At 41.6% G+C, this 15,512-nt stretch overlaps 1 protein-coding gene across 1 annotated transcript in view; it reads right to left on the bottom strand.

Annotated features, from left to right (window-relative positions):
• Positions 1-11,815, bottom strand: part of LOC142210062 (sperm axonemal maintenance protein CFAP97D1-like) — a 66,105-nt gene extending 54,290 nt beyond the window's left edge. The window contains exon 1 of the mRNA XM_075279092.1: positions 11,685-11,815. Coding sequence (XP_075135193.1) covers positions 11,685-11,805 — 121 coding nt within the window. The 5' untranslated portion in view covers positions 11,806-11,815. The remainder of the gene's footprint in view (positions 1-11,684) is intronic.
• Between the last annotated feature and the right edge of the window lie 3,697 nt (positions 11,816-15,512).

Here is a 15,512-nt window from a genome sequence, read left to right as displayed (position 1 = left end):
TCCGTGTGCTTTCTGCACGGTCTCCACATGAGTCATACGGACATGAAAGAAGATCATGAACTACTTTTCTGTCCACATGTTCCTTGCGGAGACGTGCAGAGATCTCGCGGCAAGCACATGGACCCCATTATAGTCTATGGTGTCCGTCTGCTTTCACTGTACACTGGTGAATGGATTACTGACAAAGATGTGAACCGGGCCTAAGATGCAGTATCGGGGACAACCACTACAAAATCCATGGAGCCGATTCACGTTACCAATGAAGATATCTAGAGTAAATGAGTAGTGTAGTAGAAGAAGAGTAGCATAGTAGAGTAGCCTAGAGTAGGGTTCTCCAACCTTTTCAGACTCAGGGTACCCATGGAAAAAAAATTCTTAAGACCTTACCAACTAGAATGTGGCCATCTTTCTAACCACAGTGTGCCAGCCCCTTGGTGGATTTCCAAGGCACCCACCTTGGGAATCGCTGGCCTAGAGTCAGACACCAGCCAAACTAAGCCGTCAACATTTTTCTAAACACATTACACCCTCCCGCCATTCTATAGAATCCACAGGCAGTGATACCATTCAAACCCCTTCATGTACAGCGGATGTAGGGTTTTTAAACATTGCTAAAGAGCTGAGTGGGCATCAGAGCCATCAGTTGTCGTTTTACACAAGAGGGATCTGGTGGCAATGCCTATGATCAAGTATGTTGTGATCAAATGTGACCATAGGGCATCACAGATTATAATTTTTGATTCCACTTTTACTTAAGGGGTTTGAACCGCCCCCGCACAATGGTTGTCCATGTGAAACTAGCCCTTTAAAATGTTCACCCTATATGAAGTGACTACAAATAGCTGAATATTTTAGCAGGAGGATACCAGAAAAAAAAATTAGCTTATATGCCAAAAGAATCACAAGAAGTCAGTCGATGCCAGCAGTTGGTTGATCAAGCTTAGTGAATACAACTTTAAAAAACTAAAAAACTTGAGAGTCTTCAGTAGTTGATACCTTTTTTAATGGCTAAATAATAATGATGACAGATTACAACATTTCGAAGCTCTGGGCTTCTTCTTCAGGTATATCTAAAAACAATTTCTGAAGGATGCATATTTATGTACAGAGGGACACATAGGAATAGAATTCTAGGAGAGAGGGTGGAAGAAGGTTATTGGTACATACTGAACAATTCATCAGTTTGTAATATTCTTATCAGTTCAGAGAGTGTCTTTATGGCTGTCTCAGTTTAGTGATTTCTGTAGGATGTTGTGAACCCATGTGACAGATTCATCCCTTCTTGCAATGTTTGAAGCAGGGTCATAAAATTGTACTCATAAATCTGTCTCTCTTTCCTAGATTTAAAATTCCCTCTTAAAACCAAAATTTTCATGTCATTGGTGATATTATGATCTTCATTGCTGAAATGTTTTGATACGGGAAGGTCCAATTTTTGTTCTCTAATTGTATGACAATGTGAGTTCATCTGCATTCTAAGCTTCTGACCAGTCTCTCCCACATAGAAATTTTCAGTGGAACATTTGGTGCATATTATTAAATACACTACATTTGATGTGTTACAGGTGAACGAACCTGGGATTTTATATTCCCTGTTAGAATTTGGTATTTTTATCTTGTCGGTAGTCAGTATGTGAGGGCAGGTTCTGCACCTTTTCTGTCTGCATGGAAATGTTACTGTGTTAGTTGGAGGTGAAAGAGAGCTGTTCCTCACCATATTCCTGAGATTTGGTGGCTGTCTATAGCACAGGAGAGGGGGGTCTGGAAATATGGATTTTAGACAGTCATCTTCTTTCAGTAGTGGATATAATTTGTGTCTGATTCCTCTCAGCGTCTCCAGGTGTGGGTTATACAGTGGGGCAAAAAAGTATTTAGTCAGTCACCAATAGTGCAAGTTCCACCACTTAAAAAGATGAGAGGCGTCTGTAATTTACATCATAGGTAGACCTCAACTATGAGAGACAAAATGAGAAAACAAATCCAGAAAATCACATTGTCTGATTTTGTAAGAATTTATTTGCAAATTATGGTGGAAAATAAGTATTTGGTCAGTAACAAAATTTCATCTCAATACTTTTTTATATATCCTTTTTTGACAATGACAGAGGTCAAACGTTTTCTGTAAGTCTTCACAAGGTTGGCGCACACTGTTGTTGGTATGTTGGCCCATTCCTCAATGCAGATCTCCTCTAGAGCAGTGATGTTTTGGGGCTGTCGCTTGGCAACACGGACTTTCAACTCCCTTCAAAGGTTTTCTATAGGGTTGAGATCTGGAGACTGGCTAGGCCACTCCAGGACCTTGAAATGCTTCTTACAAAGCCACTCCTTCGTTGCCCTGGCGGTGTGCTTTGGATCATTGCCATGTTGAAAGACCCAGCCACGTTTCATCTTCAATGCCCTTGCTGATGGAAGGAGGTTTGCACTCAAAATCTCACGATACATGGCCCCATTCATACTTTCATGTACCCGGATCAGTCGTCCTGGCCCCTTTGCAGAGAAACAGCCCCAAACCATGATGTTTCCACCCCCATGCTTTACAGTAGGTATGGTGTTTGATGGATGCAACTCAGTATTCTTTTTCCTCCAAACACGAAAAGATGTGTTTCTACCAAACAGTTCCAGTTAGGTTTCATCAGACCATAGGACATTCTCCCAATACTCTTCTGGATCATCCAAATGCTCTCTAGCAAACTTCAGACGGGCCCGGACATGTACTGGCTTAAGCAGTGGCACACGTCTGGCACTGCAGGATCTGAGTCCCTGGCGGCGTAGTGTGTTACTGATGGTAGGCTTTGTTACATTGGTCCCAGCTCTCTTCAGTTCATTCACTAGGTCCCCCCGCGTGGTTCTGGGATTTTTGCTCACCGTTCTTGTGATCATTTTGACCCCACGGGGTGAGATTTTGGAGCCCCAGATCGAGGGAGATTATCAGTGGTCTTGTATGTCTTCCATTTTCTAATTATTGCTCCCACAGTTGATTTCTTCAATCCAAGCTGGTTGCCTATTGCAGATTCAGTCTTCCCAGCCTGGTGCAGGGCTACAATTTTGTTTCTAGTGTCCTTTGACAGCTCTTTGGTCTTCACCATAGTGGAGTTTGGAGTCTGACTGTTTGAGGGTGTGCACAGGTGTATTTTAATACTGATAACAAGTTTAAACAGGTGCCATTACTACAGGTAATGAGTGGAGGAAAGAGGAGACTCTTAAAGAAGAAGTTACAGGTCTGTGAGAGCCAGAAATCTTGATTGTTTGTAGGTGACCAAATACTTATTTTCCACCATAATTTGCAAATAAATTATTCCAAAATCAGACGATGTGATTTTCTGAATTTGTTTTCTCATTTTGTCTCTCATAGTTGAGGTCTACCTATGATGTAAATTACAGATGCCTCTCATCTTTTTAAGTGGTGGAACTTGCACTATTGGTGATTGACTAAATACTTTTTTGCCCCACTGTATGTGACGACTAGGGGCACCTGATTGTTTTCCTGTTTGGAATTGTATTTTAATAACTCCGATCTTGGTATTCTGGTGGCCCTGGTGATTTGGTTTTCAATTGTTCTTGGATTCCTCCTATCCACCTGCACCACCAGGCCTCTGGCCTACTATCCCTTCATTGACGATATCCTAATCATTTGGACTGGGTCTGAACAACAGCTGAAAACCTTCCATGAACAACTCAACCAGTTCCATCCCATCTTCAACCTGACACTCAATTACTCCTTCTCTGAAATAAATTTCTTGGACACAGTCATCAAGATACAGGACAACAAAACTGAAACATCACTGTATCGGAAACCAATTGACCGCCCTACCTACCTAAGATGGGATAGCTTTCATCCTAAACACATGAAGAACTCCATTGTCTACAGCCAGGCTATCAGATACCATCGCATATGTTCAGAACCTGCAGATAGAGACTAACACCTTGGGGCCTCAAAAACACATTCTTGAGGCAGGGTTACCATCCAAGAACAATTGAAAACCAAATCACCAGGGCCACCAGAATACCAAGATCAGAGTTATTAAAATACAATACCAAACAGGAAAACAATCAGGTGCACTGCTGGAGGCAACTGTGGGTCATCTCGCTGTTGTAGCTGAGGCCCTCCATCCTGGAAACGGGCCACAAACACCACAGAGGATGGAGGAGGGGGCTTCAGCAGCCCGGGTTCATCCTGGAAGCTGGCTCCAGACCCTGCCGCGCTTCATTGCTGGGAAGAAGGAGGAGGACCATTTTCTGTCCGTGCGAGGAGAAGCCTCACCTCAGTAGGCGGGGCCGACGGCTGGCTTCTTCTGCTAGGCCGCGGCCTAGATCCGGCAGTGGTAGAAGCCGTGGGGGACTGCGGCGGCGCCGGAAGATGTCAGGGCGCCGGAAGTGGACGGGGCCTGTGGGAGCAGGGCTGGGACTGCAGCGGAGGAGATAGAAGGATGGCGCCGGGCAGATGGATTCTGTTGGCCCTGCACTGCTCCATTGCGGGTGGAACGGGAACCGGAAGCAGCTGCAGGGGCCGGTGGGTCCCGTGAAGGGCTCCAGGCCTGACGCAGATGAGATGCTGTTGGAGAAGGCCAGAGGCACTGAGGAGGCCGAGACTGCCTGGATAGCCAAGGAGTAGCAGGCGGAGGGGGATCCGACAAGACTGCAAGCAGTGTTTCACACAGGCAAGCCGTGTCATGGAGTGCTGAGCGGTGCCGCAGGGACTCCTGCAGCATTTTGGTATCCGAGGACATCTTGATCAGTGGGAAAAGGCCAGGTGAGGAGTGACACAGAGGAGGGGGAGAAATGAGAGTTATATAGACCTGAAAACATAAATAAACACCCACATGGCCTAACAATAACCCCAAATAGCCCACAATCAACCAGAGGGCATTAACCTCTAGATTGCTACAGGGTTTTGCACAAGCTGACAAGGAAATTGCCCTGTCATACCGGGACTATGCTCAATTCTCAAGCTCCGGCCGTAACTTATAACCCACACCTGGAGATGCTGAGAGGAATCAAACGCAAATTACATCCACTACTGCAAAAAGACGACCGTCTAAAATCCATATTTCCAGACCCCCTTCTCCTGTGCTTATAGACAGCCACCAAATCTCAGGAATATGGTGATGAGCAGCTCACTGTCACCTCCAACTAACTCAGGAACATTTCCATGCGGACAGAAAAGGTGCAAAACCTGCCCTCACACACTGACCACTGACAAGATAAAAATACCAAATTTTAACAGGGAATATAAAATCCCAGGTACGTTCCCCTGTAACACACCGAATGTAGTGTATTTAATAATATGCTCCAAATGTTCCACTGAAAATTTTTATGTGGGAGAGACTGGTCAGAAGCTTAGAATGCAAATTAACTCACACAATTGTTATACAATTAGAGAACAAAGAATGGACCTTCCCGTGTCAAAACATTTCTGCAATGAAGACCATAATATCACCAATGACATGAAAATTTTGGTTTTAAGAGGGAATTTTAAATCAAGGAAAGAGAGACAGATTTATGAGTACAAGTTTATGACCCTGCTTCAAACATTGCAAGAAGGGATGAATCTGTCACATGGGTTTATGGCATGCTACAGAAATCACTGAACTGAGACAGCCATAAAGACACTCTCTGAACTGATAAGAACATTGCAAACTGATGAATTGTTTATTTGTATGTACCAATAACCTTCTTCCACCCTCCCTCCTAGAATTCTATTCCTGTGTCCCTCTGTACATAAATATGCATCCTTCAGAAATTGTTTTTAGATATTCCTGAAGAAGAAGCCCAGAGCTTCGAAACGTTGTAATCTGTCATCATTATTATTTAGCCATTAAAAAAGGTATCAACTACTGAAGACTCTCAAGTTTTTTGTTTTTTATATTTCCTACCCACTGGCTAACATGGTACAGAAACAAACATTTTCCTAATACTGTAGTACAACTTTAGTCAATGAAATTTATGGTCTGGGATCGTCTAACAAATTCTTTGAAAGAGTCTTACTCTTGACATGACATGTGAACAGCATTGTTTTTCACCCCCTATTTTCTTCTATATGATTCAAGAAAAAGTTGCAGTACCAGATACAACCTGCGAACAGAAGTGGCACAGCTTCTGGACAAAAAGCGGAACTTTGTTTCTAATCCGACAACCCCTTTTATTTATGACACTAAGCTACAGTGACTTCAAGTGATACCCAACGCTCTTATAAATTTCCCAGTGCAGACCTTCCTATAGAAGACTGGTGAAAGGTAAATTTGCAGTGTGGTTTATACAAGCTGTGCTATAGAAGGATTACAAACTTTGTACAATTCACAGCTTCCGGCCTAAAATCACATTGGTGGCTTTAACGTGCCTCATACTATAATAAAATTTAGCCAATGAAAAATATGAGATTGAACTACCCCCCCCCCCCCCTTGCAAAATTGATAGACGATGTTGAGCCCGACCAAATCAATCTGTCACATACGTGCCTTGCAGCTGTTGCAGTTTTCCATTCCTGCTTACACTGCACATATTACATTATATTGTTGGCAGCTGTCATAACGCACAAACATTCGCTTTCTTGCTTCCCTAATCTAATTAACTCATTTTCTGCCAGGAAGTCCGCGGCTCAGTTCACTGTAAAAACAACTTGCTGTAAATGAACGGTAACTGATATGTTAGGATAATTGACTTAATTAGTCCTCGTTACAGATGAGCGAATTGTTTTGGGTCGAATTCCCCCAAATTGGGTGTCAAGTTCATTTTGCTTGAATCGGGTGTCAGATTGCCCTGAAAAGACATTTATTAGACACATGGCATTATACCTCATGTCCAAAAAAGTGCAATGGTACGTTTCTGTCACTTTCCATGACCAAGAGTATATAGTCAATGACAGCTGTAAGCCGGTTAAAGCTGTCATTGGGTCATTTAGGTCATGTGACCCAGGAGGTTACTCTCGGTCACTGAGACTAATGACTTTGTTTTTATGAATGAGCGGAATCTCCAGGACCATGTGATCTAAACCAACCAATGAATGCTGTAAGCTAATTTAGAACGGTTACTCTCGATGATTGAATGTAGGTCAATGACCTACTTTCAATTAAAAAGAGTAATGTTGCCATTTTGAACAATTCCTTTGAAACACACCCCAAAAGTTTTAGATTTACCCCAGTCTTAAATGTTTGGAAAATTCAGTCTGAGTTCAATTTGCGCTTAATCGATTTGCTCGTCCTTGTCTTTACGATATAGTTTCTAATGTAGCCATATAATATGTGTAATTCCCTGGGTCTGGGAGTGTAGGATGCATTAATGTAGTGGTAGGGGTTATAACTAATTAGACCTGATAATGCATGTGTAATATCACATTATATCCTCAGGGGTGGGACTAGTATGGTCCACCCCCGAGGAACTCTAGAGTCATAAGAGGTGGTGTCTAAAGTGGGCTGATGAAGCTATCATATGTACAATAATAATGGAGAGTATGAATTGCCTTTTGAAATATGCCTCCCTCCTTCATATCACAAAATTAATATGTACTGTGCAATAGTTTTCAATGAGAGGCAGGGATTGGGGCAGGATGTTGAAAAAATAAGCGTCTTCCTCAATCTTGTCGCAGATTCAGCCACAGGTTCCATGGAATGTTCGTCATTTTAGCTGTCTGAATGGCTCCTAAGATTATCTGTAGCTATCAGTGCCAGACAGCTGCTGCCTAGGCAAATAATATTCTGGGTGCCGCTATACAAATCATTATTATAGCTACAATGTATTGTACACAATTATGGGCCTCTGTGTACAAGAAGGGCATATCTGAACTAGAGAAAGGAGATATTCAGTTTAGAAAAAAAGACAACTACGGGGAAATACTGTATAATCACAATGTACAAATACATGAAGGGACAGCACAAAGAACTTTCTAATGACCTTTTTATTCCTAGGCTAGTGAAAGTGATAAGGAGACATCCTAGAGGAAAAAGCAATTCACACTATCATACAGGGATTCTTTACTGTAAGAGTGGTGAGAGTATGGAACTCACTACCATAAGATATGGTGATGGTGGATTCATGCAAACTCAAGAAGGGGTATTAGATTTTTGGAGATGACAAGTTGATCCAGGGTTTTATACTGATTGGTGGATTTTTTTTTCCTGAAGTGAAGCAATTGACTTCAGCCTCATGTTGTTTTTGTCTTCCTCTGGATAACACTGTAGGGTTATAGGATGAACTCGATAGATCTATGTCTTCATCCAACTACGTTACTATGTGGATATTAGGGATTTCTAAGGCTTGCTTCACATCTGTGTTCGGGCCATTCTCTTCCCTTATCCGCATGAAATACAAAGAGAGAAAAGTCCTACAAGCGGACTCCCCAAATGGAAATCTGAATGCAGAAGTAAATCGGGCTAGAGACATTGAGAAAGAATGAATGTATAAAATCCAATTTAGTTGCCTTTGTTGCAGGCTTTTGGGGCCAAATCTGCCTCTTCTCAACATGGTCATAGGTAACCTATTTTTTAGCTATGTTCCAAAATTAAAGAGAGTCTTTCAGTGTAAGAACAGATCTCAAGCTAATGACAGTACCATTTAGAGCTGCTTCTACACTGTCCAAATATGCCTTTCTTATTCTGCATTGCATCTCCATTTCACAGCTCATGCTGTAAGGAACTGCTCCTATCTACCGTCCAGCTCTCTCTCCATTTGATGAGTAACTTCTTCCACTCTGTCACACTTTGTCTGCACTTAGGAGAGCAGTTTTGTAGGACGGGAACGGAGAACAAATTCTTTCCATGAGAAGAAATGTCCCTAAAGCCCTTTACAGGTCATTTGCAAAAGAATAAAATATTGATTTTCAAGAAAATAGAGCTGCAATGCAGAATAAGAAAAGCATCTTTGGAAAGTGTAGAAGCCACTCTTGTAGGTGCTGTTACTAGTTTGATACCTATTTTCCTGCTGACACATGAAAACTTAATCCGCATAAAAAAGCGATTACCTTAGGAAACCCATGGACCCTATAGACTATAATGGGGTCCATGTGGTTTCCGCATGAAAAATGTGGAGAGAAAAGTGCTTCTTGCAGGAGTTTTCTCTCCACATTTTTCATGCAGAGAGGGGAACGGAATGGCTCAAATGTAGATGTGAACCGGGCCTTAGTGAGCTAAAAAAAATTATATATAGGTTTCTAGTAGGCCTGAGAGTGATAGTTTTATTTTAACCATTTTAAGATGCGGTTTTAAGGTGTGTTTCGTACGGAACTTGTTCACCTCAAAACTAATTTTGGACCCAGCCACCCAAACAAAATGAATCCTGAGAATCTCTAAAAAGGACATGCAATTTTTCAAAGTTTTTAAGGAGTTAAAATATACTAAAAACGAGATAAATTTGGTTATCTTCATAATGGTACCAACCCACAGAATACAGGTAACATGTCATTTTGAAAGCCTGCAAGTTTTCGCAAAAACAGTTTTTCTCTAATTCTACCCTATTCCAGTACATTGCACAGAATATTAACTGGAACTGCTACAAAGTACAATTTACTTTGCAAAAATTAAGCTCTTATGACTTTGTGAACAGAAAAATCAAAAAGTATGGCTTTAGAAAAATCGAAAAGGCTGTGAAAGAAGGGGTTAAAGAGCACCTTACAGCACCCCCCCACCACCACCACCACCTCCACCACCTCCAGTTCTTTGTATCCTTTGATAGGCAATGTCTCCCAGCAGTAAGTGCTGTTAAAAGGGTTGAAGTGAATGGGAGCTAGACTGAAGTGCCAGCGCCTGGCCACTATAGAGGACCCCGAGCCAACTGCTTCCAGCTCTGTACACTGTATAGTACACAGACCAGACGCACCTCTGAACAGCTGCTCCATACAGGGGTCTGTTGTTATAAATAAAAAGATTGTGGATAATGACTTTGAAGAAAGCTGTGCCACTAATGGAACCTGTTTGAAGATAGCAATCCTTTAAAGGGGTTTTCCGGCAATTTTTTTTTTTTTTTTTTTTTTTTTAAGAAAAGGTCTGTTAGTGCTATTAATGGATTAAAAGTGCACCCATATACTTGTAATAATTTTTGAGTGATTTCTTGGAGCTCTTGGCATCCCCTGCATTTGTTTACTTGGTGTTAGCTTCCTGCTGTGTTGTTTCTTGTATACCCTCACACTACCTCTCTGTCACTGCCCCTCGTAACTCCTTTACATCCCCTTCCCTGTCTCTCTAACTAAGCTATCCCACCGACTACTAGCGTCCTCTTTCCACATCTCTCTAGCTAAGCTATCCCACCCACTACATCTGTTTCGGAAGCAGTGAAACAGAATGTCACCAGATTATCAGAACATGTCCCTGGGGTCGCCCCAGGGATCTGAGTAATTATACTTTTTTTTAACAAGTAAATCATAAATTATGCCGGGGGAGGGGGTTTAGAGGTTAATTTGTATTGATCCCAGACAACCCTTTTAAGTATTGCATGACTTATAAGTCTCCTTATACTTTCAGGAGGCTTTCCCTAAGCAGAATCGGAAGCAGAATCATACCCCTAGATCTTCACAAAGGCCTTTCACTTAGTTTAGCAGCATAAGGGTGCATTCACACTTCGGATACGCTGACTGATTCTGAACGTTAAAACACGTTCAGAATCAGCGCATATAAAGCAGATCCCATTCATTTCAATGGGGAGCGCTCGTATGCCTGCTTTTTTCTCTATGGGCCCCTTCACACGGTGTAAGCGCTCAGCTCATTCCGAGCCGTACACGCGAGCGCTTCTAAACACTTCCCATTCATTTCAATGGGAGTGCTCGTAGAGAAAAAAGCTGCCCATTCATTTCAATGGGGAGCGCTCGTATGCCGGCTCCCATTGAAATGAATGGGATGTGCTTTATACGCGCTGATTCTGAACGTGTTTTAACGTTCAGAATCAGTCAGCGTATCCGAAGTGTGAATGCACCCTTATACTTTGCTCTGATAAAGGGCAGCCGACCTAACAGCTGTCCGCAGATGACTGGTTTGGTTCACATCCGGATCAAGTTACAAGGTCTTGTTAAAGGGTTGGACATTGACTTGTAGGAACAATTTGCATATCATGACATAACAATTTTTGCAAAAAAAAAAAAACCCAAACTTTAAAAGCAGGAGAACCGTAGTTAGAAGAAACCTGACTTTCCCAACTATTTATCTGTCTTTCTATTGATCATATGACCATGACGTCCTCCCCACAGATATGATTCATGTGATACGGGTGATGATGGACATGTCATAAGACTAACAGGGACACTGGAGTCAGTGAGGCCTTACTTCATGAAACTTGTCCTCTATCTATCTATCTATCTATCTATCTATCTATCTATCTATCTATCTATCATCTATCTATCTATCTATCTATCTATCTATCTAATCTATTATGAATTTATCTCTGTCTGTCTATCTATTGGATGTATCTATTTACTTTGGATGTATCTGTATGTTTATCTATTTCAGATCTATCTATCTATCTATCTATCTATCTATCTATCTATCTATCTATCTATCTATTATGAATTTATCTCTGTCTGTCTATCTATTGGATGTATCTATTTACTTTGGATGTATCTGTATGTTTATCTATTTCAGATCAATCTATCTATCTATCTATCTATCTATCTATCTATCTATCTATCTATGTACCTGTCTTACTCGTATAGCATGCACAGTTAGACATAACTAAACCAAATACAGTGTGTATAAATGTAAACCTACCCGCTCTCACCCGTGACATGTGGCATTGGTAGTGGTAGCTGTCCCATTTTTTCTTCAGGATGTTATTTTGCCTGTGATTGGCAACTATTAGAGGAAAAGCCAAATAATCGACAGTGTTCATCCTTTTTCAATCACAGGTAAGAAGTGAGCAGCTGATTCATTGGGTAGCATCACATAACTATTCTTGGAGGGGTTACTATGGTAACTTGTATAGTGACATCAATGATGAGGGCCATCGCAGGCAAGTAAAATTGCACAGTACAGTACATGTAATGGGGTACCGGGGTCTGTGCATAAAAGAGAAATTACATCAATTATAGGGTGTACAAAGCAGTGACACAAGCAGTAAGGAGAGAGAAAATCAATTACTAGTCCATATTGTATCAGAAATATCAGAGAATATTATCATGGCCACATAATGTATGATGTTAGCGCTCCTTGCAATATACACTCACGTCAACCATATCATTAAAACCACTGACAGGTAAAGCGAATAGCATTGATTTTCTCGTGACAATGGATTCTGTCAAAGGGCAGGATATATAAGGCAGCAAGTGAATAGTCAGGTCTTGAAGTAGATGTGAAAGCACGAAAATGGGCAAGTCTAGGGATTTAAAGGGCACCTGAGCTTTCATGAAGAGTTGAAATATGTGCAAGGTCTTGCGGGGCGGTCTGTTCTATAACTATATAAGCCTTCATACATGGTGTACATGGTATCCCTTTTTCAAATGCTAATATCCATATTATGGCTGCAGCACACTTTACATTTGTCACTGAGGCTGTGTACTACAAGGAGCGGACGGTGCTGTTCCCCTATCCATTACTACTACTACTGGTTTATTCATATGTAATTCTGCCAGGAGTAACTGTGCAATGGCAAAGAAATAGCCAGTAAAGGTCTAAGTAAGTATAATATAACAGATTCGGGAACACTGGACTGCGAATACAGGGTAAATGCATGCAGACACGAGGCAGCTAAAAAGATCCCTGATACAGAAAAAGAGCACAGTAAGTAAAGCTGCTTGATGTCTGTGAATAATATCCCACCTATAAACACTCAAGCAGCCTGAAGAAGATTAAAGTACAGAAGTAGATTCTTCTTATAATGTAAACTGTGATATGTGCAGAATGTTCATTTTCAGCAGTTTGAAAACATGACTTGAGACATTAAAGAGAATCAGCCCCTCCCATCTGCAGTACCTCCTCCTTTTACTTCAACCCTTTTATACCCCTATATACTCCTCAAACTCTTTACTCCTATACTCTATTACGTGTTTATAGCTTTGTCACTTGTTGACATGTAGGTTGTCACGTGGATTTCTTGATGATGAACAGAAGGACAAGGTCATATTCACACACTGGACTGACTTGTGCTTCATATATTGCTAGTGAATATTTCATAATCTTATTTGCATCTAATCTTAGATTTTAGATATAAAATTGAGGTGTAGCAAGTCTGCTCTGCAACTGGGAGGAGTGAACCCAGCCTTAAATATTTTGTCCCATTAACAATTCATTAGTATCAAGCTAAGGAAATAAGAACTGTGCCATCATTTTGCCAATATAAATTATTCACAACCCAAATTATATCCACCTGCTTGGATTTATAGGTAATAACTAGAGATGAGCAAACAGTAAAATATTCGATATTCGTTTCGAATAGCCGCTCAATATTCGACTATTCGAACGAATATCGAACCCCGTTATAGTCTATAGGGAAAAATGCTTCATTTCAGGGGATCCCACCATTTGACTCAGGAGAGTCACCAAGTCCACTATGACACCCCATTTATTAGAATACAAGAGAAAAAAGATTTTTCTACTACCAGGAGCAAAACAGTAACAATGTAGTTAGATGACAAGAATCTGCATAACTAATCATATGCTAAATAGTTGCAAGTCAAAATTATGTATGAGATAGCCAGGATGACTGTCTATACAATGATGGTAGTCTCTCATTGAAGCTGTAGTAGATGGTGAGATATGGAGCATGAAAGTCAGAAGTTCAGAACATTGTTACCCTCATGGGGTTTTTTGCCTTCCCCTGGATCAACAATATAGGGTTTGTAGGGTTATAGGTCGGACTTGATGGACTGTTGTCTTCATCCAATCTCATCTACTATGTAACTATGTAACTTTTACTCCTCAGTGTAGATCAATGCCTGGTTTTCCTGAAACCTAGTGGCATAATCTGGGAATATCGCTAAGCCAGAATAACTCCTCCAAAAGAAAGAGGGACCCATCCACATACAGCTGTTTAGAGGTTATTGCCTTTCTCTCTTTCTACCAAGGAGGACTTATTTGCATATTCTTTTTCCGGAATTTTTAGCAGGGCAGGCATGGGCCTGTATACCATAAGGTGATGTTTCCTTAATGAGACAAAGTATCACCTCTGATCCACATCTTCTACCTCTCACCCAGCTAGCTAGTACCCTACCTCACACTAAGAAACTGCAGATGGGTTCCTCTATCTTTTGAAGGCGATATTATGGTTTGGCTGTATTCCTAGATTATGCCATTGATCAATAGAGAGCTACTTTCCAAAAGGTGACACTAGAGCAAGCTCTCTGTTTCTGCTACAGAGGACTTATTTACATATTCCTTACACAGAATTCTTAGCAGGGCAGGCATGGTCTAAATAAGGCCCTGTGCATCATAAGGTGATGTCTCCTTAAAGATGACCTTTCGTGTCCTTGGGCACATATGGTTTTATATACCGCTAGAAAGTCGACAGTGCGCTGAATTGAGCGCACTGTCAACTTTCCCATTATGTGCCCCAGGCTGAGATGTCGGTGCCATTAGTTTCAGCATCGATCTCTGTCCACCATCAGAAGGACATTCCTGACAGTCTAGCGGGGCAGTAAAGAATGCCTCTCCTGACAGTACCCGTCCATAGGCTTGTACCGGGGGGAGGGGAGTAGTGGCGTTCCTCACAGCTCAGTATAACTCCTGGGCGGCAAGGAACGCCCCCTCTGACCATACAGGCTATGGATGAATACTATCGGGGGGAGGGGGGGCACCGATATCTTCAGCTCGGGACCACAGAACGGGAAAGCGCACTGTCGGCTTTCTAGCAGTATATAAAACCGCATGTGCCCGAGAACATGAAAGAGACATAGTGTTTAGTGATGTGACATCAGGGCATGTGGTTGCCCACTAAGGTCCATTCACAGGCTTTAATGGTTACTCTAGGGCGCCTGACATCACCCAGGAGGCCAGAGGAGGACTCCAAAAAAAGTACTTGATGAAAGAAGGCTCTGAAGAGGTGAGGCAAGGTGAGTATAATTGGAAACTTTAAGAAAATGCAGGTTCGATACAAACGGATTTGCTCAAGTCTAATAGTATTCTGGTGACTCACAGTCTTATAATGGGATAGTTGTTAGGCAGTAAAGGCTTGCTCCATACCTGCTCACTTTTATCCAAAGTGGTGAACGTCTCACAAATGGGAATAATAAGCCCCCTTTTGTTTTGTAAGAGACAGAGCAGCATTTCGCTCTCGCAGACCCTGTTGGGATTTCTTGCTGCCTTTGTTTCGAGTTCCATGAACTCGGTGACAGGCTCCCTGTAATAATATATTGTCGTGTTTATTTCCTTAGTAAACTCCTTTTATCTAACACCTCTGATTATTTTTCCATTTGTTGAAGTGAATAAGGAACGCTATAGTTTATGCAGCTACATCTAATTACATTTCTACCATAGAGGATCTACATCTGCAGGATGTTATTCTGATTTTTCATGTCGGCGATGGCGAATGCATAAAATGTTGTGATTAAATTCCTAAGGTGGCTTGGTGTCTAATATATTTTTAGCTCTACTTAAGGCGGCTGC

Source organism: Leptodactylus fuscus, chromosome 6 (assembly GCF_031893055.1).
Source record: "Leptodactylus fuscus isolate aLepFus1 chromosome 6, aLepFus1.hap2, whole genome shotgun sequence".
Lineage (NCBI taxonomy): Eukaryota > Metazoa > Chordata > Amphibia > Anura > Leptodactylidae > Leptodactylus > Leptodactylus fuscus.
This window is presented reverse-complemented; position numbering and strand designations above follow the sequence as displayed.